The sequence below is a fragment of the Larus michahellis genome, chromosome 15, assembly GCF_964199755.1.
Source record: "Larus michahellis chromosome 15, bLarMic1.1, whole genome shotgun sequence".
Classification (NCBI taxonomy): Eukaryota; Metazoa; Chordata; class Aves; order Charadriiformes; family Laridae; genus Larus; species Larus michahellis.
The window spans coordinates 4,301,687-4,323,908 of record NC_133910.1 but is presented as its reverse complement, the minus strand read 5'-3'; the positions used below and the strand labels follow the sequence as shown (position 1 = coordinate 4,323,908).

The following is a 22,222-nucleotide window of genomic DNA, read 5'->3' as shown; positions in this document are numbered from 1 at the left end:
AGTTATTCATTTAGAAAATGTCGTGCAGCGAGTGAACAAAGGCCGTTTTAAATTGAGAGCCCTCAAGGGAGCTAAACACAGGCTTGCTCGTTCAGTCTGAATTCTCACCTGAACTTCCATATATCGTCAGGCCCTGGGAGTAGGGAGGGGGTGGGAGAAGGCAGATGGGAAGCTGGCTGGGAGCTTTTGGATTACCTTGCAAAAATCAGCCCCGTAGCCAGCGTTTTCAGGAGAAAACCAGCTGTCCAGGTGCTGCGTTGGTCCTTCAGCCTGTCAGAGGTTTGTGGAAAATATTAAACATCTGTCACAGTAGGTGTTCTGGGTAGGATAGATGGAAAAGCTGTCCTAGCATTATTAATTAGAGATAATAAGGCACACGGCTGTGCAGAGGAGTCCCGAGTCCCTTCTGTGCCTTGGGCAGGCGGGGTGCTGGGGTGGGGTGTCCTGCAAAGCTGCCATCTGCGCAGGGCAGTGACCACCGCGGGGACGATGGCCGGGTTGGCGGGGGGCTGAGGGCCAGCCTGGGCTCTGTCGGGATCTTTCCCCACTGCGGCCTGTGCCTCTGTGTTGTTTGTCTTGTTGTTTGTTCTCTGTTCCCTCTCCGGGGGTCCCTGGAGTGACCCCTCGCAGTGACCGCTGCATAAGAAGGGCAGAGGAATGGTCTCTATGGGACGGGGCTTTGAGCAACCTGGTCCGGTGGGATGTGTCCGTGCCCATGGCAGGGGTTTGGACTAGATGATCTTTAAGGTCCTTTCCAACTTTAATCATTCGATGATTTCCCCGGTCTGGATGGCTTGGTTAATTGCTGTGTAATCACGTGTTTGCAGAGCACGGGGGCAGGCAGAGGGGAAATGCGCGGCCGGGGCTGGCTGGCACTGATCCCTCCGTGTCCGAGGGGCTTTGGGGATTTCTCTCGGCTGACTGTCTAGCCCAGAGATGCAGCTGTAAAAGGAGAGCCCTGAAAACTGCCACAGATTGACTTTTCCTCTGGTTTATGGTTGTAATCCTCCCAGGCCGCGTGTGCTGCCCCTCACGTAGCTGGACCCTCGCAGTGCTCCTGAGCTGGCGTTTCCTTCTCGTGTCCCCCACTGCCTCCCCTGTCCCACCAAGGGACACGGTGGGGCACAGCTCTCCTGTGTTCCAGCTGGGCTTGTATCCTACCTCTCCCTTCACCTGCATGGTTTGCTCCTCGTCTTTCTGAGGACTGCAGAACAGGAACAGAAGGGTCCCTTTGGTGCTGTTCTGTCACCCTGTGTCACCTGGGGCTGGTGTCAGGGGAGGTGCAGTGGGATTGAGCAGCCTGGCCTTCAGCCAGAGAGCTGAACAGCAGCTCCGGCTGGACCCTGAGGGGGTTTGCCGTAAACTGGAGCGAAATCTGTAGCTTGTTTTATTAGTTGCTGGTTTTAGTTGCTAACACCGGAGGCTGGGCCTCAGTGGAACAGCCAGGAGAAGGGCAGGATCCAGCAGAGCTCCGGCAGTCCCGTCTCTGGCTGACACCTTAGCTGGGCTCCAGCCTGCAGAATGGTCTTGGCCCTTGCCTAAGCTGCGTCTCCTTTCCTGAGGCCCAAACCCCTCCTGAAATAACATTACTTGCTCCACCTGAGGCATTAACCTCCTTCCGTGCCAGTGCTTTACTTCTGGATTTGTCACCTGGGTCCTAGAAGTCATTACTTCCTCTTCCTCTTTTCTTCCAAGATTTCTTTTCAAAGAGTGAGACTTCCACACCTTCTCAACGTCATCTGCCCTCTCACTCCACTTGAGCCTCTAAATTATTGAAAAACAGGAAAAGATGAAACAAACCCAAATCATGGATGTTGTGTGTTCTCCACACTTCACTGGAAAATGCCCCCCCTTGGTAGAATCGTCCTGTCTGTGTGTCTCCCCCCATGCCTGTGCTTAGCCGTGCTGCTCTCTGGGGGTGCAGGGGACATTGCCCACCCTGCAGGCCATGTACCTTGAAAGCATCCTTCGAGCCACCGCCAGCACTGACCCTTTGCCTGGGCACGGGGCGACGGACGCGCCTAGGGAGCCACAGGAGCAGCTAGACCTGCTCTTCCCGCTCCTCTGCATGGCTACAGGAGCCAGCTGCAGCAGGGACGTCGCTGGCTTAGAGCTCCATTTGGGGCTGCAGTTGTCTGGAGGCATCCCCACAAGTGGCTCTGTCCCAGGGTGTGCGCTGCTCACTGCAGTGGGAGAGCTGGTGGTGGTGGGTGGGGGGACATGGCCGTTGTCAGAAGCACGGAGCAGAGGCTGGTTTTGTGCAGTGCTCAGACATCATGTAAATGACTGTTCTTCCTCAGATCCGAGGGCTGGAGCCCCTCTGCTGTGAGGACAGGCTGAGACAGTTGGGAGGGTTCAGCCTGGAGAAGAGAAGGCTCCGGGGAGACCTTCGAGCCCCTTCCAGTCCCTAAAGGGGCTCCAGGAAAGCTGGGAAGGGACTCTGGATCAGGGAGGGGAGCCATGGGACGAGGGGGAACGGTTTTAAACTGAAAGAGGGGAGACTTAGATGAGATCTGAGGAAGAAATTGTTTGCTGTGAGGGCAGTGAGCCCCTGGCCCAGGTTGCCCAGAGAAGCTGTGGCTGCCCCATCCCTGGAGGGGTTTCAAGGCCAGGTTGGACGGGGCTTGGAGCAACCTGGGCTGGTGGGAGGTGTCCCTGCCCAGGGCAGGGGGGTGGGACTGGATGGGCTTTAAGGTCCCTTCCAACCCAACCCATTCTGTGATTCTTCCTCTGCAGGTGAATCTGGTCCTGAATGAAGGGAAATCCCTGGGCCTCATGATCCGAGGAGGGGCAGAATATTCCCTGGGCATCTACATCACCGGTGTGGATAAAGGTTCTGAAGCAGAGAGCACTGGCTTGAAGGTAAGAGTGACCCCAGAGTGGGCTGGGGCGGGAGGTAGAGCTTCACGCGTGGTGGCTGCAGGGCCACGTCGACACATAACTGTTGCCGTTCCTGCCCTCTGCCCCTGGCCAAGCGGGGCTCTCAGTGGAGAGGTGAGTGTTGCGTTTCTGGGGATGGCTTTTCAGGGCAGGTTCTTTGGACATTTTGGATGTGAGGGAGCAAGGTTGTTGTGCAGAGAGAAATACAGCCTTACAGCTGCTGGAGGAGGTTGTACTTGCCTTCTGCCTGATTTCCCCCCACTCCTTGAGATAGCCTGGGGGTGTTTTTGGTGTAGGTATCTGAGAGCGCAGCCCAGACCTGGCAGGTGAAGAAAGTCACTCTCACCTCCCCGTGCTGGCAGGGAAGAGTTTTCCATTAAAGCTCCTGGTCCTGTGCCCTTTTCCTGCATCTCGCATCCAAACCCATTATGTTTGGAGCTAGTGTTTCACACAAGGTGCTTGTAGCCTGCCTGCAGGGAGTGTGTTTAGCTGCTGCGATGAGAGGAGGCAGGACTTGCTGCAGCGGGAGCAGGTGTGTGCTGGTTTTCTCTTGCAGCATTGGCTCTCGCAAGGATCGTGTCTTAACAAGCAGAAGCAGCAGGATCGCCCTCGGGGCTAGAGCACATCTATCATCAGCCTAACTTGGTGTGACCTCCAGCTATGTCAGCCTCTCTCTGTAGTCAGACGGCTTCCTAAAGAAATCTCTGTGTGTTGGCTGAGCCCTTCTGAGGCTGAAGTGGTCCAGAGTCCTATGGTTTTACTGCAGACTTCTTGTAAAGTGAGATCCCACATCTCTTTCATCCCACCGTGTACGCGCGCACACACGTCACCTCCAAGCTCCTCCATCCTTCCTGCTGTGCCAGGTCTCAGAACAGATGGGACATCCTGGGACCTCGGCTGTTTCTGGAAGGGGCATTTGGGGGGAAAACTGTATACGTTCTGGGACATACACCAGTAAAATAAGTTGAAAAGGGAGCTATTGGACCTTTGGGTGCAGCATCTCTGTGCTGCTGATGGATGGGGCATGTTTGAGACTCGAACTTCACAGGATATAGTGTTTACTTCGTCACTCAGAGTTTCTTTTTTTGGTGTTTTTTTTTTTTCTCTCTGATTTTCTTTCCTTCAATCACATCGTATCCATTTTGCTTCCTCCAGTGCAATTCCATGGGCTCTGAGAGACGGTTCTTTCCCTGCTCCTTTTGTCAGGCAAGAATTGATGGATGTTAAACTCCATCACATTCTCTCAATCCCCTGAAATGGTGCTGGGCTGCTGAGGATCGAGGGGTAATCTGCTCCAATCCCCTCCCTGTATTGTGAAGTGATGCGTTTCTCCCTTGATCAACTCCAGAGAGGTCAGGGTTAAGCCTTCAGCTTTGCTCCAGCGGCCCCGTAACATCACTTAAATCTATAAAGGCTGGGAGCATGAAGTGGGTGGACAGTCTGGTGTAAAGGGCTGGGATTTGGGCTGGAACAGATGCAATCCTGTCCCTCAAGTTGCTGTGGCACAAAATGTTGCATCTAACCTGGTGACCTCAGTCCCTTTATAGTTCCCTTTATAGACAAGGAGACGTTTGTGGGGGTAATGCAACCCCTTCTGAACTTAATTTTCTGCTGCAGGCTCCTGTTTCTCTCTGCGGACTCTTTTTGACATAGAACGAAAGTGCTGAACTTGGAGGTTTGGATCAATCCAAACCTTAATCTCTCTCTCTGTCCCTGGGAAATGGCGTTTTGGATCCTGATATATGAGAGGGTCACTTCGACACTAGGGACGAGGAGCTGTGGGAGCATCCAAGGGAGATGGCGGAGTGTTTTCAGGGCAGCAAGAAGTGAGAGCTGCTGCTGGAAACTCCCTGCAGACCATTATTCTCTCCCAGCGTGTCCATCACTCCTCCGGGCTGGCAACCTCACAGATGCCCTGCCTGCACGCCCGGCCAGGGGACATAGCTGTCTCCCGGGGATGGCAACGCATGCTTCTTCGTTAGTGCAGGGTCGTGGTGAGGGGTGTCAGGGACAGCGCTCTGGGACGCGGGGATTTCAAGACAGAGGGATGATAAGAGTCACAGGACAATTTGTTTCTGCCTAATAGAGCTGGAGAGAGAGGGACTGGCTCGAGCTGCCCCGGTTGTCACACGGGTGACTTTGCTGAGTCAGAGGACCTGCCATCTGAAGCAAGCCTCATTGTCCCCAGCGCCTGCTGACCCTGTGCCGGAGTGTCAGGTTCCATCTCATAGAACGTCTAGGTTGGAAGGAGCCTTTAAGATTACCAAATCCAACCATTAACCTGAAACTGCCAAAACCACCACTGAACCATGTCCCTCAGCACCACGTCTGCCCAGCTTTTAAATACCTCCCGGGATAGTGATTCCATCACTTCCCTGGGCAGCCTGTTTCAATGCTTGATAACGCTTTCAGTGAAGAAATTTTTCCTAATATCCAATCTAACCACCTAGTGCAACTTGAGGTCTTTTTCTCTTGTCCTATTGCGTGTTCCTTGGGAGATGAGACCGACCCCCCCCTCTCTCTCTCCAGGGGGTTGTAGAGAGCGAGAAGGTCTCCCCTCAGCCTCCTCTTCTCCAGGCTGAACACCCCCAGCTCCCTCAGCCGCTCCTCACAAGGCTTGTGCTCCAGACCCCTCACCAGCTCCGTTGCCCTTCTCTGGACGCGCTCCAGTCCCTCAATGTCTTTCTTGGAGTGAGGGGCCCAAAACTGGACACAGCCCTCGAGGTGGGGCCTCACCCGTGCCCAGTACAGGGAGGTGATCACCAGAGTAAACGCCAGAAGCCTGAAGGGTTAAAGGCAGGAACAGAAAAAGAAGTTGCATTGTTTTCCTGAGGTTCTTTCTGTTTGTTTCATGTTTAGTGCTTCCATGTTGTTCCAAATCCCTCTCCCCACAGCATGGGGGAAAATTGCTGCTTTTTGTGGTTCAGTCCAGCCACCGGGGAGCTCGGCACAGCTAATGCCGCACTGCGAACTCGCGCACACAGGAGAAGTCACAGCAGCATAACGCAGGGCTTTATCCCTCCATCTCTCATTTCACTTCTGCCAGGAAGGCAAGAAAATAATCACAGAATCACAGACTGGTGGGGGTTGGAAGGGACCTTCGGATACCATCCAGTCCAACCCCCTGCCAGAGCAGGGTCACCCAGAGCAGGTGGCACAGGAACGCGTCCAGGTGGGTTTGGAACGTCTCCAGAGACGGAGACTCTCCCACCTCTCTGGGCAGCCTGTGCCAGGGCTCTGCCACCCGCAAAGGAAAGAAGTTCCTCCTCATGTTGAGGTGGAACTTCCCATGTTCCAGTTTGTGCCCATCACCCTTGTCCTGTTCCCGGGCACCACTGAAAAGAGCCTGGCCCCATCCTCCTGCCACCCGCCCTTTAGATATTGATGAGATCCCCTCTCGGTTTGCTCTTCTCCAGGCTGAACAGCCCCAGGGCTCTCAGCCGTTCCTCGGCACAGAGATGCTCCAGTCCCTTGATCATCTTTGCAGCCTCCACTGGACTCTCCCCAGCAGTTCCCTGTCCTTGAACGGGGGAGCCCAGCACTGGACCCAGTGCTCCAGCTGTGGCCTCCCCAGGGCAGAGCAGAGGGGGAGGATGACCTCCCTCCACCTGCTGGCCACGCTCGTTTTAATGCACCCCAGGAGACCATTGGCCTTCTTGGCCACAAGGGCACGCTGCTGGCTTATGGGCAACTTGTTGTCCACCAGACTCCCAGGTCTCTCTCGGCAGAGTTAGGTCCAGCCCCTAACCTGGACTGGTGCCTGGTACACACGTGCTGTAGCCAAAGCCCGTGGAGCGGTGTGTGCTGCTGCTCTCCGTCCCGGCCAAGCAAGGTTCCCACACCGGGGCCAAGTGTTTGTACACGGGAGCCTCTGCTTATTGATTCTTTACTCCTCTCTCCTTGCTCTTCTGTTTTCTAGTAGCTGATTTGTGCGTGCCAGCAGGCCGATGCTTTTCTGAATGTCAGGCTTTATGTGATTTCAGATACGCACAGACACTTCCTGCCCTGATTTGTGTATGCTGCAGGCCATAAATTGAGAACTGCTCGGAGGTTTGGAGATGAAGAAAGGCCTTTTATGTTCCCCTGTTAGAGACGGTCGCGTGTTGATTGCATCCCCATGCTGCTCCAGGTAGTGGTGGAAGGGATGTGATACCACGAGGAGGGACGAACTGATGGATAAATGTGATTTCCAGAGAATTAGTTGCTCTGTAAAACAAAAAAATTATGGGTTTTTTGATGTGGGCTCAATCCAGCCTTGCTGGGTGGATGGGAAGGTTCCTGCTGGCTTCCCAGGCAGTGGGTATTTTTGTGGGTTTTGCTGCTTTCACTGAATTTCTTACCAGAATTTTCTGACTTGATTCTGCCAGACATTTTTAAGGAAAATGTTCTTGCATCTATGGCACCAAATCGGAATTTTTGAGTGTTTTAATGACATGTTTTACATTTCCCTTAAATTTTAACTGAAGGGCGAAGAGCGTGATATTGAAAGCCAGTCAAAAGCAAGGAAGTTTCTCTCCGGCCCCAAAGCTCAACTGTCTTTTTGCGGCTCTGGAGGCCGCGGTGCTGAGAAGTGGGTCCCAGCGGAGATCCAGCCCTGCTGATGCCAGTTTGGGAACGGCTGCTCTGTTCCCTCCGGCTTCACGGCCACCAGGCAGAGCGCTCCGCAGGGGCCAGCACAGAACAGGCTGGTTCTCCTCAGCCAGTCCGTAATTAAATATTCATACTCTTGGCCTTGGCCATCTTGATGTTTATTCATTTGTGAAGCTTCTGACGGTGTGTTCTTTGGGCGTGTTTGAAAACGTGCTGCCTCGGTGTAAGTTCGCAGGCTGAAAAAGCAGGGGTTAGCGGAGGGCTGCAAAGGAGGGACAGGAACCGGTCTTGTTTGCTTTCGGCTTCCGTCCTTCCTGCATCCTTCACGACGTTCGCAGCGATGCTGTGCGGGCGCAGAGCTTGTTGTGCTGGCATTTTTGGCTCTGCTCATCCTGATTTCTTCCTCATTCATTTTTTTTTTCCGCTGGTGTATTTTGTCAGGATATTTTTTTAAGCCAATATTTATTATTTTTTGCCCCCCCCCGTCCCTTGACCTTTACATCAGAAATAACAGATTTCAGGTATCTCTCTTTGAACAAACAACTCAATATTGAGTTCCCAGCACAAAGGCCGGGGTAAAAAGAGGCTACCACAATGCGTGTGTGTCCGTATACAGGAGAAGCAGACAAAAAGAGACTGTAAATAGGAAGAGGTGAATGATTTTACGTCATCAGTGGCAGTCAGGAAGCTGCCTCTTGAAAACTGGCTTGTATTTTGAAGTCTGCAAAGATACAAAAAAAGAGAAGATTGAAAAAAAGACCTTCGTGGCTGCCTCGGAGTCTGGGGAATAAGCTGTACAGTGAGAAATGCAATGAGGAGGTGCGTGGTTGCGTACCCAAGATGTGCCCTTTCCACTGGAGGCAGCGTGGAGCGGTCCTCCCAACCATGTCACCCTTCTGGGGACAGACGGTGCTTAAATTGTTCCTCTTCTGGGAGGCCACCAGGAACCTCCCCGCAGCAGTGCCGAAACCACTGCCTACCCCAAGAGGCGACCTTCTCTCCTTGCGTGCTTTCATTTCCAGCCTGTATTTGTTCTTCGTATTTGTATTGCAAGGTCTTTGGGGAAAAGAACATGTTTTCCGACAGCGCTTGGCACCTCCGTTCCCTCGCCTTGCTCCCAGAGCTGTCTCTTATCCTTCCAACAGGCTGCGTTGGCCTCACTGGATGTGGATCATCTGCCCCGACCTCCTTCCCCCCTGGGGAAGCCGAGTACCTCCTTATTTTTCACCGAGTCTTAATTTAGCCCTTTCCAAATTGATGCATACTTTTTCCTGACCGTGTTTTTAATTTCCTAAGGTCTGCTTTTGGTAATTATTTGTGCTAGAGAGAGACTCCCTCTACTTTAGGGGTATCCGCGGGTGTAATTTAACCTCTCTCCTAGCACATTAGTGGCATTAAATAAGACTAGTGCTAGTGCCAAACCGTTTGGCATCCTGTTAGCCCTGTTATTCCCAGCTTAATTTGGTGTCATTTAACATTAACTCATGTTTAAAATCTCACACCTATTCTTCTGTCCGTGTGACTGCATCTCTCCCGGAGTCAATTTTGATTATTTTTAAGAGACTTTAGGTGCGTAGAACCCTTGTTTTAAGCCCATGAAGTTTCTCTTCACTGCGCCTCCCTTTCCCATGTTATTCCCTGTCTCCAGAAAGAGAAGGAGCCAAGCCCCTCATCGAGGTGTGTTATTTCTGAACACTGCTTCTTGCCTGCGGTCTGTCACCTTTTCCATGTCATGTTCCAGTCCCTGCGCTTCAGGGTAGCTTTTTTCCTCGGAAATGAGAATAATCCCTTTTTCAGGAGTGGCCAGGCACTCAGCGGGTCCTGTCGTGTCCGCCCACCATTAGCTGAGCACAACTGAAAACTTGTTCCTGAAATACCCAGGGCAATAATTTTCCTGTGTTTTATTATAAATTTTGTGTCTTATTATTACTTCTTTTATTCTGTGCTGGCATAGAGCTCTGCATACAGCAAATAATTTGCCAGGGCCAACGTTTGTTTTAACAGATGGTGCTTTTGCATCTCTGCAGTCTTTTGTTACCTTCCCAGTTGTCCTTGACTTTGGGGGGAAAAAAAAAAATAATTATTATCTATGTTAATTAGCAAAAAATCCTTTCTAGCTCTAATAGGCGCCTATCATCAAGATAGGCTGATTTGCAGGCATTTGGGCTTTCCGACGATTCCCTTATCTGCCTTTCACCAGCAATTATTTTTGCAAGGTCTTTTTTTTGCCCCCCCCCCCCCCCCCCCTCCCCGAGGTGCTCAAATTTATCCAAGTATTTTGTGGCTGGTTATTGTCACCCGGTGTTAATATTCCGGCAGCACCAGATAGAGGTGGGCTTGCGCTGGGCACCGTACTAATAGAGCACAAGAGACCAGAAGGCCATAAAGGACTTCGAATGAATATCGAGGCAGCACTGAAGGACAGACGTGGATAAATGTAGCTTGTCCAGGGCCCCTCTGGTCTCCCTGGTACGGCGAGGGCTCGCCAGGTTCCTTTTGATCCACCCTTGAAAAGAGAAACTAAAGAAAGTTTATTAAATCTGTATAGCTGTCTTGCACACCAAAAAATCATGAAAGTTTAATACCTGATATGAAAAACTATTGAAGATTCATAATTGCAATAAAACTATCTAATCAAATTTGGATTTTTCTTGTTTGGGTGCTGCAGTGAGCCCGGTGCTCCTTATTTGAGCGGCAGCATCCACTCCAGTGGATTGCCCAGTGAATTAGACAGACCTGAGAGATGATGCTCATCACACCTGAACGTGCCTTTCTCTTGGCACTTCAGGCACTTGTATAATTTTCCCTCCCTGTTATGTTGGTAGTCAGCATTTTTTGGATTGTTGGTTTAAAGCTGACAGAGCTCAAAGGGAACCTGAGATATTTGTGGAGTCTGATGCTTGGGAATGTGGTAGTTTGTGTTGTTTGCCTTCCCCTGGGCTCCCTCCGCTCCTGTTTCCTGGTCTCTGTGGATCAGCTCAGGTGGAGCCGGCTGCCTCTGGCTCCCTCTCTGCGGCTGGCTGGCAGAGCTGAAGTTGGCCCCAGGCTCTCTATCTTTCAAACCAGGCAAGTTTCACATCCCTGGCGCATGATTTTGGCAACCGATCCGTGCTCTGCAGCCTGCTGGGCTAGGTGTGAGTCCCCATCCTGCCACAGCTCTGCTCCGTGCTCTCCCCTCCAGCCAGCCGTCCCCTGCTCCTGACCCGCCAGCTCCAACCCCTGCCCAGTGCTGTCTCTCGTCCTTCCACAGGGAAAGGCGGAGGAGCCAGAAGGAGTAAGAAGGCCAGCCAAGAGCAGGTGGCTCTGTTTGCAGGACCTTTGAGCACCTCACTGGAGCCAAAGCAGAAGATGGTACAGCAGGACCTGGCCAGTCTGTCTTGTCTTCCCTCTTCCCTTCCAGCTGCAGGCTTGCATCAGTCCAGCTTGAAGGAATCAGCTCTCCTCTTGGCTAGCCATAGGACTCTGGATTTATTTCTTACCTACGCCATCTCTTTTGCCTCATTAGCTGTGCCGCTGCCCCGTTAACAGTAGTTATGAAGACAGCAGGCAGAGGGCATTGGCTGCCCCGTGTGAGGACAAAACTCAGGGGGCCCTGGCAGTGGTGTTGGTGGGGACTGGGCTCTCCTGTGCTGCCACAGCCCTTGCTGTCCACCAGCCCCTCTGTTTGTCACAGAGGAAGGAACTGTCCCCAGAAGAATGAGGCAGATCTGCTCCAGGTCACTGGAAGGAGCTGAATGCAGAACCGAGCTCTGCTGCAGCCGAGCTGCTTTTTCTCCAGGTCCTTTTCTCCTATCGATGCCACTTGGAGCGTCCTTCCAGCCTCACTGAGCATCCTCTGTCCTTTCATCAGAGGGAAGGGTAAACAGGAGCCCTTCTCTGGCTTCTCATTATTGCCAGCATTGTTTTGTATAGCTCCATCAAGCTCCTTACGCATTATGTCCTCTCTAAATTTAACAGGCCTAATCTTTTCGATCTGTCCTTTCGCAGGCACCTTCATCTGCCACTAATCATTTCTGTTTCCCTTCTCTAGAACTTTTCTCTTTGTGTCTCCTTGCTGGGCAGGCAGAGAAGTACCCAGGGAAGTGCACTCACAGCACGGTCACGCGTTCGCTTGGATATTGCCATTAGACTAGTTTGAGCTATTCTTGTTATGTTTCTTACCATGGTTTCCCATCACGTGTTTTTATTGCAGGCTTCCTTGATCATTCTCCAGTCACAGCTGCACCCTGAGCAAAGTGGTCCATGAGCTGTTGCTTACAGTCTTTTGCCTGTGTCCTCGCTCAAGAGGCATCAGTCACACCTCAGCCAGTTGCAAAGTCCTGCCTGGTTCTTCAAAACACTTTTACCAGCCCCTTCTGACACCTCTAGTCTGAACTAGTTGAGTGTTGCTGGTAGATCTTGACTCCCTCCTAGGCTGACTCTCACACTGCTGCTGCAGGGATCTTAGGATTTTCTACCCCACCTTTTGGATGTTCAATAACCCTCAAGTTCTCCCTTTCCTTTGCATCTCTTTATTGCTTCTCAGGGAGATCCTGTGCCATCTCTCCCTCTTCATCTATTTTTGCAAGGCACAAAGGTCTCCATATATGACCCTGCATGGCCCTGCAGTGGCCAGGGAGGGAAGCTGCTGTGCCTCCTTGGCACTTGGAAACTCTGCCTCTCTAATCCCTTAAATCCCTTAAATAGCCTGAGCAACACCTGTTTGCCCAAGTGCCATGCAGTGGATTTGGGGGATTTCTTCTGCCCTCCCTGAAAGCAGGCTGGAGCGAGGGAAGTGCTCCTGGAGCTTTGTGCTGCTCTGAGGCCGTGCCACCTCTCTGCTGCCATGGTGGCCACCCACCAGTCCAGGACAGTCCTGGGGCTTCCTGCCATCCCACGGTGGCTGCCTGATCCTGTAGCCATGTGGAGAGTTGGATGGGAGAGCTAAACCAGCTGAAAGCCAGCCCTGCAGGAAGCAGCCATTTGTCGGATCCATTAACTGAGCCAGGTCGCTAGTGTGGGACAAGCGGAGGGAGGGATGCTTGTGAGAGCTGAGCTGGATGGGAACAGCCATCCTGGAAAGTCTTGTGTTGATCAGCTAACGCTTTGACAGTCTTCTCCTGCATGGAGGGGAGTCCCCAGTGCTCTGCGGCCTCTCTGTGTGGATCACGGGTCCAAGAGGTTCTCCAGGCTCCTGTGTCCTGGCTTGGTTTTGTGGTGGGGCTGGCGCGGCTGCCGCCTGGCACCACTTGGGAGAGCAAGCCCAGGGCCCCTGTAAAAGACACCTGGAATTTTCTTTAAGACTCATTTCAAAACAAACCAAAATGTAATAACAGTCGAACTGCTGCAGTCTCCCCTTGAGAGCTGCTGGGAGCAGCGTAATTCAAGGCAATGGTGTTTTTCGTTACTATTAAGACAACTTTACAGCAGTCTGTCCGGGAGGTGCCCTGGTGCCCCAGGAATACAAAAAGCCTGGCAGAAAAAGGATGCTGAGACCACAGCAGTGAGACCACAGCAGTGCAGAGTATGAGGGGACCCATGGGGCTGGACCACGGCCTCTGCTTTGACGGTAGCTCCCAGCCTAAAACCCTCTGTCTGAAATGGTCAGTCATGCTCCCGTTGAGACTCTGGCTTATGCTCCTGGTTGTGCCCTGCACCTTTGGCTGGTTACACTGCAGCTGGGCCAGTCACTGAGTGTGGGTGCTGGCAGGGTCAGGCCCTGCTCACAGAACACCCTCATCCCAGGAGGACTCTCGGGACAGCTTGAGGTGGGTCAGTGGCTCTCGAGATATGCACAGAGCCAGGGTCCTGCTGCCCCTGTCACCTCTGATGGATCCCTGTTAAGTTGTGTTCGCTTCTGCTCCCCAGGGACTCTTCACCAGCTCGCTCTTCTCCTTCTCTCTACTTGATTTCTCACAAACATCACCTTTTGGGTGGTCTGAATGGTGTCCATCACACCACAGACCTCAAGACAGCCAGGGTTGTGATCAGGGGTCTCTTCTGACCCAAGCAGCAGGATTTCTCTCTGTCTTTTCTTCCCCATTCTTGTGCTCTCTCTGCCGAGGACATCCTCATGGGGATGCCCAGAGAAGCCATGGTCAGGTTTTATCAGCGCTGTATCTGATGCCGTGGCATGGCCACTCTGCCCTCAGTTCCCCTCAGCCCTTCACTGGCTGCACTAGTGGAAGAGAAACATTGTCCCAGAAAGACAAAGTAAGAGCAGTGGATGCTTTGACAGGGGTCCTGTGAGCCTGGAAGCCTCAATGGTGGTTGTATGGACCATCTGGATAGCGCAGGCTGGCAGAAACAGAGTGGGAGTGTGCGTGCAAGTTGCCCATACGTGCGTCAGTCCTACTGCCGCAGCCCCCGGCCTTCCTCCATCTCAGCTGGCAACGCTGTGCCTGGAGAGTAGCTGACGCAAGCTCTGACCCTGTCTTCTTGTCATCTTCAGCACGGCTGTAGCATAAAACAGAGGCGACGTCCAAGTGCAGGGGCTCTACTGTGGTTTTGGGATCACCTGCTGCCTCCTCGGACCGGCAACTGGCTTCCCTTCCTTGCTGGAGCAGTGGATGGATCTCTCGGGCTTTATGCTGAGCTGAGGTTTCCTGGTGGTGCTCCTGATGTCCTCTTTCTATGCCAGCAAAGTTCTGGGTAGCACTGGGGGAAAAAGCGGAGTCACGGCCCACCACGTAGACTTGGCAGTGGTTAATCATGGCTCCTCACTGGAGTGAGAGTCTGGAGAATTAATCCCAAGGCCTCTGAGGCGTCCTTAACCCAGCGACAGAATGAGATGGGCTGAACTGAAAGGATCATATTGACTCTCCAAGTTATTATCTTAGACTTAGAAGTTCTCCCCCCTCCCTCTTTTCTCCTCTTCTCCTCCAAGATGGAGGTGAGCTATTTAAAGGAGTGTCTCATTCTGCTTGCGTTGCAGCGTAAAGAAATTGAGACAGTGTTTTGACAGAGCTGAACAGAAGCCTGTGGTTAAGCAAAGATATGAAAGAGCAGTTTCAAAGAGTTGGCTTATCAGAAACAGGATGAATTGTGATACGGGAGTGAGGAGGAGTGGCACTGAATGCCCTAGAAGCAAAGAGAAAGAGGACCTGGGATGAAGGGGGAAATGCCGGATGAGTGCTGCGTCCTGAGCATGGCCAGGCTGTCTGGGAAGCTCCTGATTAGAGCAAAAGCCTGGCCATAAAATGAAAGCTTTTGGGAGCAGCTGGGGAGGAAATGGGAGGAGAGGAGAGATGAAATCCAGCTGTCCTGGATCCCACAGTTTACAGAGAGCTGGAGGCTCTGGTGAGACACTCAGGTTGAACCCTCCCTGCTGCACACAGAGATCCAGAGCTTCGAGGCTTCCATAGATGGTTTCTGGCTTCCCAGATCAGCAGGAGGGATTGGGGCTGGAAGTCTTGGTATTCTTTGGGGGTTGTTTATACCCAAGTTGGTCGGCACATCCAGTTAATGGAGGTGACTGGGGAGATTGGTCTGACTTGGGATCCTAAACAGGCTCTTCCAGGCTTCACAGCCTGATCCTTTACTGGCTGTTGGCTTGAGTGCTTGGTCTCCAGCCACCGGCACTTGGCCCCTCTCCCTCATATTTCTTGGTTCCTCCAGTTGCTGTGTCCCTAGCTTGGTGGTGGGTTAGATTGATTAGCTCCTCCCTGGTGGGAGAAGGCATTATATTCCCAACAGGAAAGTCCCCGGGGCCTGCCAGGCTCACCTCATCCTCACTCTGCAGGTAGGAGACCAGATCCTGGAGGTGAACGGCAGGAGCTTCCTCAGCATCCCCCACGACGAGGCGGTGAAGCTGCTCAAGTCTTCCCGCCACCTCATCATGACGGTGAAGGACATCGGGAGGCTGCCCCATGCCCGTACCACCGTGGACGAGACCAGGTGGATAGCAAGCTCCCAGATCGGAGAGACCCTCGTCAACTCAGCAGGGTATGTGCTTGATGTACCCCGTGCAAGCTGCTTGTGTAGATCTGTCAACCCAGAGCTCCTCTGTGGTGCCACGCAGTCACCCAGGGTGGGTGCGGAGCCCCAGCGTGTGCAATGGTGGCAGCCCGATGCACTGTGATGTGCAGCCTGTCGCTGGGAGTACCCCCAGTGCCGGGCGTGTGGCTCCCATATCCATGGCTTAGAAGACAGCATCTCTGGCCTGTAAGGTGGATCAGGTCTGGACGAAACGCTGCTGCGCCTTCCCTGTTCTCTCAGGCCAGAAGCTTTTAGCTTACAGGCAGAGAGAGGGAAGATGTAACAGACCTCCGGTGATGGGCACGTGGCGCTCAGTGCTAACTGATCTTCTCCCTCCTCGCAGGGCAGTGGGCAACCATGCTGCGGAGGCGACAGCCAGGGTAAGAGATACCAGGCCTTCCTGATGCCTTGTGAAAAAATCACCATTGTTGTCTCTTATTTTCCATGGGAGAGAGGGCTTTGTGCTCCTGATTATAAAAGGGATTCTAGTTTTATGAGGACCGGTGGGTTTTAACTGGCTCTAGCCTTTCTCCTCCCCACCTCGTGTTCCCAGCTGTGTTTCTACAAGCAGTGACACACTGGGTGTCCCCTCTCCTGTGCCGCTGGTGGGTCAGTTCTGCAGCACATCTGGTACCTTGCAGCCTGGAAATGATCACATTTAACGGGCAAGGCGCAGTGATCACACGTGGGCAAAGACCATGAGGACCCCTTCCACCCTGCAGAGGTGACCATGATGCCTTCCACATGGCGGCTGTCAACCCTAACAGCTCCTGGGATCTTTCCCAGCCCGAAGCAGAGCTGAGCCAGCCCTCTCCAGCACACCAGCCGCTGGCAGGGCTGCAGCAGCGGCAGGGACTTACCCAGTGCTGGGACTGTAGCTCCGTGCCAGCAGTGTCTTCCCCTAACGCCTCTTTGCAAAGTGCATTTCTTTTAAATGGAAATGAAGCAGCGAGGTTTCACAGGTGGCTCTCGCTGATAACGGCTTTGCGCAGTTTGCTGGCAAAACATGCTCCCCAGCCTCAACTCCTCCCAGTGTCTCCGGGATAGTCAGGGTCTTGTCTGCTCCATAGCTCTACGCTGACGGTGCCAACGCTGCCTGGGAGGGGAACAGCAAGGACCTCCTCTTAGAAATCCCTCTCAAAGGAAAAAGCCTTTCATCTGCAGCCAGACACGTCTCTCCCTAAGACTCCTCTGGTTGCCAGTGGCTCTTTCTTCACCAGGATCTGCTTCGAGTTTGCAGCAGGGGGAAAAGTGCCTTTTCCACGAGATGGGAAGCTTGCTTCTCGTGGCCCCGGTTCCCCCAGGTCTGCCAGGCAGCAACACGGGCTGTTGTTAAATCAGTAGCTGGTCAAGGGGCAGCACCCGCGCTTTGCTGGGCAGAGCTGGGAAGTGGTTTTATTTATTCAACTGGTGCCACGTGATCTCATGGCTCTGGAGTTACCCAGACAAGCAGTGACACTAAGGGAGCAGCTGTGCCGGTAAATCCTTGGGGGTAACTGCCTCCAGTCATTCTCAGCATCCACCTTCCAGTCCCGCTTCCCAGCTTTGCCACAGGTAGGTGGGTGAGAGCAGCAGGCTGAAACGCAGGCAGCTTGGGCTGGTGGCAATTCTTGATTGATTGTTGAGGGCAAGGGGACAATTCTTGATCCTGCCTGTGCGTCCCAGCTGTCTCAGCAGAGAGACAGCTGCCCTCCTTTCAGCAGCTGATTCCTCAGCATCCCAGGCCAAAGCCCTATCTCCTGTCTTCTTCTGCAGCCCATGTTTTACCGGGGGCTGGCCGGCTCCCAGGTAACGCTGAGCAGCATGGTGAACCAGACCCGAGTCATGCTGGAGGAGCAGGCACGGCACCTGCTGAATGAACAGGAGCGGGCGACCATGGGCTACTACCTTGATGAGTATAAGGAAGGCAACATCTCCGTGGATGCTCTGGTCATGGCGCTCTTCGAGCTACTCAACACACATGCTAAGGTGAGGCCCACAATAAGCTCAGGGACAGTTTCTCGTACCCGGTGGCCTGAGCAGAGCCATTGTCAGTGTGGCTCAGTGCCTCCAAGGTTACCTTGACGCTCAGCGTCAAGGGTGAGGGGATGAAAGCAAAATCTAAATGTAGGACATTATGGGGGATACGGGCTGGTGTTCAGTGCCAGAGGAGCTTCTGGTAAAGCTGAGGACCAAACCTCCTGGTGCGTTACCTGCCGGTACATCTCGTTACCACTGTTGAGCAGTGTGGGAGGATGGGTCTTCACCTACCCAGGAATATGGTTGTGCTCCAACCTCTCTTTGGTTGTCTGTCTGCCTGGCCCAGTTCTCACTGCTTTCAGAGGTGCGGGGTGTGATCTCCCCGCAAGACCTCGACCGCTTCGACAACCTGGTGCTGAAGAGAGAGATCGAGTCCATGAAGGCTCGACAGCCCTCGGGGCCCAGCATCGGCACCGACTCCTACTCTATGATGTCCTACAGCGACACCGTCTCTTCCTCCAGCAGTCACTTCACTGCCACAACCGTCAGCTCGGCCCGGGTAAGTCCCTCCTGGCTGTTCCTTTCTCTTTCAACGCCTGCTCCTGGCAGACCTACAACAAACTTATTTCCCCCGAGTGCTATAAAGGCATTTCACCCCACAGGAAGCCCTGTTCAGTCTGTTTCCCCGATGGATTCCCCCAAAGCTTTTTATTTTTCCTTTCGGGCTGTGCGCAGTAGTATGATTTGTAGGTGCAATAAGGTGATGCCGTGACAAGTGCTTGGTATCTCTGTGCCCCTGAGACCGAGATGCTGCTGTCCTCTGCATGGGGGCTGGGCTTGGGGCTAAGTGGCACTTTGTCCCCAGCGAGGGAGGACATCTGCCTCCCTTACAGAACCTCCACTGCGCAACCGGAGCTGCCTCCACACAGAAATCCCAGCGACTTGGCACTGCCACCCCATGCCTGCCGCCATTCACCAGCTCTGGCTGTCGCTTTTAAATCACCTCCTTAAAGACGCTGGCTGCCTGTCCCTGTCCCAGCGGGGACCGCAGCGGCCAGGCCAGCTGCATCCTCTCCCAGCCCCTGCCCACTCCCCAGCATTACACGGCAGCACTCCCACGTCTCTCTGCCAGCCCTTCATTGCACTCACCCTCTAATTAAGTTATTGTAATCACCTCAGAGCGTGCAAGCACACAGTCCCGAAATTAATTTCCTAGCCGTAAAATGCCTTTCATCATAAATGCATTAGCAACCTTGGAAATTAAAATCTTGATGAAAAGAATGGATGACAATGGGCTTTCTGCAAGTTTGACAGCGAGCAACGCAGCCCATGGCCAAGGCGAGTGGGATTGCGCTGCGGATGCCCGGGCAACACAGCCGGCGGGGGCGCTCCTGGGGCTGTGTGAGCCCACGCAGCTCGGTCCACCCTCCCAAGAGGCCTCGGAGAGGTTCAGAGCATCAGAGCTGTGCTGCTGTCCCGTTAACTTCACAAATAACCCATAGGAAAGCCATCTGCTCTGTTCAGAATGGATAAACGGTGAGATCCTTTCTGGATCAGGATAAAGAAAGCGAGTTTAGCTCTGCTCTCCGGAGGCCTGCCGGGAAAATCTTTCTGAAGTATCAGAGGGCTAACACCGGTCTGCCAGGACTTGTGTGCTGAGCATGACACCCTTTTCTCATGCCATCCCCGTGCCTGGGGCTGTACCTCTTGCTTCGGGTCCGACATTCTCTCCCTCCAGCTCCATGACACCACGTGCCAAATGTCGCTTCATGGCCTGGTGTGTGAGCGATGGCCCAGCCCCACCTGGCGCGTGAGCCCAGAGGTCAGGGAGGGAGACCAGGATGCTGTTTTGGCAGAGAGGAGGGAGTGGGCACCGCTGTTTTAAGAGCTTCCTTCAAGAATATCAATCCCTCGGTCACACTGCAGGTCCTCCCTCTTTCCACGGGGGTGAGAACGCACACCCCTGTGAGCCACCCCGGGTGCTGGGAACACTAACACCCGAGACGGTTGTCACCACTGAAACCACTGCCCAGCAAAGAGCTCCAGCTCGTGGTGGACGGGAGCTTATCTCGGCCAGCAGGAGAGAGAGGAGAGGGGCAGAGCTCCCAAACCACTTGCCCCCGCTGCTGTTGCCCTCCCCAGCCCCTCTCGCAGGACGAGCTCATTCCAGCCTTCCCATCCGGCACGGGGTGCAGATTCTGCTAGGGGGGGTTCTGAGGGGGGAGGGATGCGTTGTGCCGGGATTTGCTTGTCTCGCTCATTTGTTCTGCATCCTCCCTGATGTTATGTTTTCGCTTTTATGCTTGTTTTAATCTGCTTTTCCCCCTCGCACATCCCCAGGAGCGACTCTTGTGGCTAATAGACCTGATGGAGGTAGGGGCTGTGAGCGAGACGGGGAGCTCGAGTGCTGCGGTTGCCATAGTAGAGGGCTTGGGAGTGCGCGCGGACGTGCGTCGGGCGGGAGGCGGCGGGGTACAGGCCATCCAGGGGCCAGCATGCGACTCAGCCACGTGAGCAGCCGCCTCTCTTCACCCATCTCTGCCTTTTCTTCTTCTGGCTCGGTCCAGAGTCCCTTTCCCCAGCTCGGCGGCACGGCTGCAGGCCTTGGTGCTGCAATGCAGACAAGACCCAGCCTTGAACCAAACCCAACTGGTACCAGTGTCCCGCTCGCCCTGAACCCCCGAGTGCCGCTGACACTGGGGTTTTAGAAGGACCAGCAGCCGTTGATGCCTGATGGACCCCAGCCTGCCCTTCCTCCTTTGTTACCTGCTCTACCTGCTGCTGTGCTGTCTCGCTGGACGCGCACCCTGGCTAAATACCAGTAGGCTGGTCATATCCTGTCACGCATCCTCAGGGATGGGGGGAGAATTTTTCCTTAGGGGCCTTGGGTCTACAAAAATCTGCGCTCCAGGGCAGGAGGAGTCAGAGTACTCGCATTGTGCGTGTTCAGCCTTGGAGAAATCCTCACACAGACTTTAGAGAGGGTGGACATGGATGTGGGGAGAGCCTCAGAAATCCCTCTGGCGTAACAGAGCTCTTGGTCGGGAGGAGGCTGAGAAGAGCTGCAGGTTTATGCCCCGCAGCGCAGCTCCGTGGCGTGGAGAGTGTTCCCTCCTCCGTGTCGGGGGGCAAAATCACAGGGGTCAGTGTGTTGAGCACACACAGCAGTGGTGGAGCTGAGAGTTCCTAGTACTGCTTTGGGAGGAAGGACCTCTGGTAGCTGTGAACCTGGCCCAAAAGCCACCTCCCTCTGGGAATGGCACTTATCCAGCAGAGGATAGCTGTTCCGTCCCCAGAGTGAGTTTATCGCAGGCACCCGGAGCCGTGGGACACAGATTTCTTCGGCTTCATGACCAAAGGCAGTGACACTAGGCCAGGCCCCCTGTCCCATCAGCTCTCCCTGGGTCGGTGGGTGAACTTACACCAAAAACATCCAGTATGAGACTGATCAGGACCTGCCATGTGAAAAGTGGTTCCGCTATGGGATGCTTGAAGGATACTCGGAGATAAGGCAAAGCCATGTTTGATGGTGCCCTCCACAGATGATGTGTGTCTGCCTAAGTGTCACTGTCACCTCTTATAAATCTTGGATCTCAAGATGAGTCCTGCAAAGCAGAGGTTAACTGTAGACTGCGATAACCAGAAGCAACTTGTCTGAGCAGAGCAGTACAAATTTCTAATTGCTTACAAGCAAGGCAGTCTGGCATTTCCTTTGTCCCTGCCTCCTGCCCAGCCCTCGTTGTTAGGATTAAGGAATTGAAATCCCTGTTGATTTCGTTTTTCTTCTCCACTGCCTCCTAGCAAAGACGCTGCCATCCAAAGGTGCCTTCTCCTCCTAGGGCCTGATTCCACAGGCACCGACTTGCTTCTGGCTCCCTGAAGCTGCAGGAATCGGCCCAGTGTGGTAGCCCAGTTGAGTTGCCAGCCCCTGTCTGCCCTTGGTCTCTGTTTCACAAGAAGTATAAGTAAGAAGAGGATGGCGCTGAGCTGTTCCTCGCTTTGGAAAGTGAATCACAAGCACAAGAGCTCTTTGGCAGCTGGCAGATGATCTCTGTGTCCCCAGAGGGGGAGCAGAGAAACAGGGGACCTCTTCCTTATCTATGCCCCCCGTTACAGAGCTGCTCCAGCTCCCAGCTGTCCTCTGTCCCCCCCTTCCCCCCGGGACAGGCACAGACATCCCATGTGGAGGGTTCCCATGCGCTCGGCATGATCCTTTCAGGCAGTGAGGATGGAGACAGTGAAGCCACCGCATGGCCACCATTGTGTCACCCTCAGAGCCCCCCGAAGTCTGAGAGGTCTGTGCTCAGGCTGGGGCAGGGCCGGGGGCTGTCGGGCTCCTCCAGCCCTACGGATGCGTTCTGGGGTGGGAGAGGGAAGAAGGGAGAGGAGGAAAGCTGGGCTTATTCTCAGGCTGGCGCAGTTGTTCAAAATATAAACCCTGTGGGAGTCAGCCGAGAAGCTCTGCAAAGCTCTCGTTAGCAGTAACTGGAAAATAAGGGACTCATTTGGAGCTGTGAGGTTAATTAAAGGTTGAGTTATATTCCCCAGGGAGGTGGCAGTTTCTCCACCACTTAATCTGCGAATGGAAAGTGGCTGCCTGTCTGAAAGATGCTCTCCGGCTCCATCACTCGTGCCATGGACTCCATGTAAGATAGGAAGGACAAAAGTTTTCCAGCTGCACCCTGCGGAGGGGCTGGAAGGGCCTCGCCTGGCCTCCAATTTCTATAAATAACTAGAAAATAAATGGGGTAAAGGAGCAGAAAGTCAGTAGGAGGGAGCAGCTTCAATAAATACTCATTTTTCAGAGCAGTGGCACGTGGCTTCGATGGGTCTTTCA

General features: G+C 53.7%; 1 protein-coding gene across 3 annotated transcripts in view; it reads left to right on the top strand.

Annotated features, from left to right (window-relative positions):
• WHRN (whirlin) overlaps positions 1-22,222 on the top strand; it is a 57,504-nt gene that overhangs the window by 26,789 nt on the left and 8,493 nt on the right. For 2 of the 3 annotated variants that reach the window (XM_074608859.1, XM_074608861.1), the window contains exons 3-8: positions 2,737-2,862; positions 15,191-15,393; positions 15,770-15,806; positions 17,182-17,394; positions 17,732-17,944; positions 19,726-19,758. In XM_074608859.1, coding sequence (XP_074464960.1) covers positions 2,737-2,862; positions 15,191-15,393; positions 15,770-15,806; positions 17,182-17,394; positions 17,732-17,944; positions 19,726-19,758 — 825 coding nt within the window. The remainder of the gene's footprint in view (positions 1-2,736; positions 2,863-15,190; positions 15,394-15,769; positions 15,807-17,181; positions 17,395-17,731; positions 17,945-19,725; positions 19,759-22,222) is intronic. The other variant, XM_074608860.1, reaches the window with a different exon arrangement.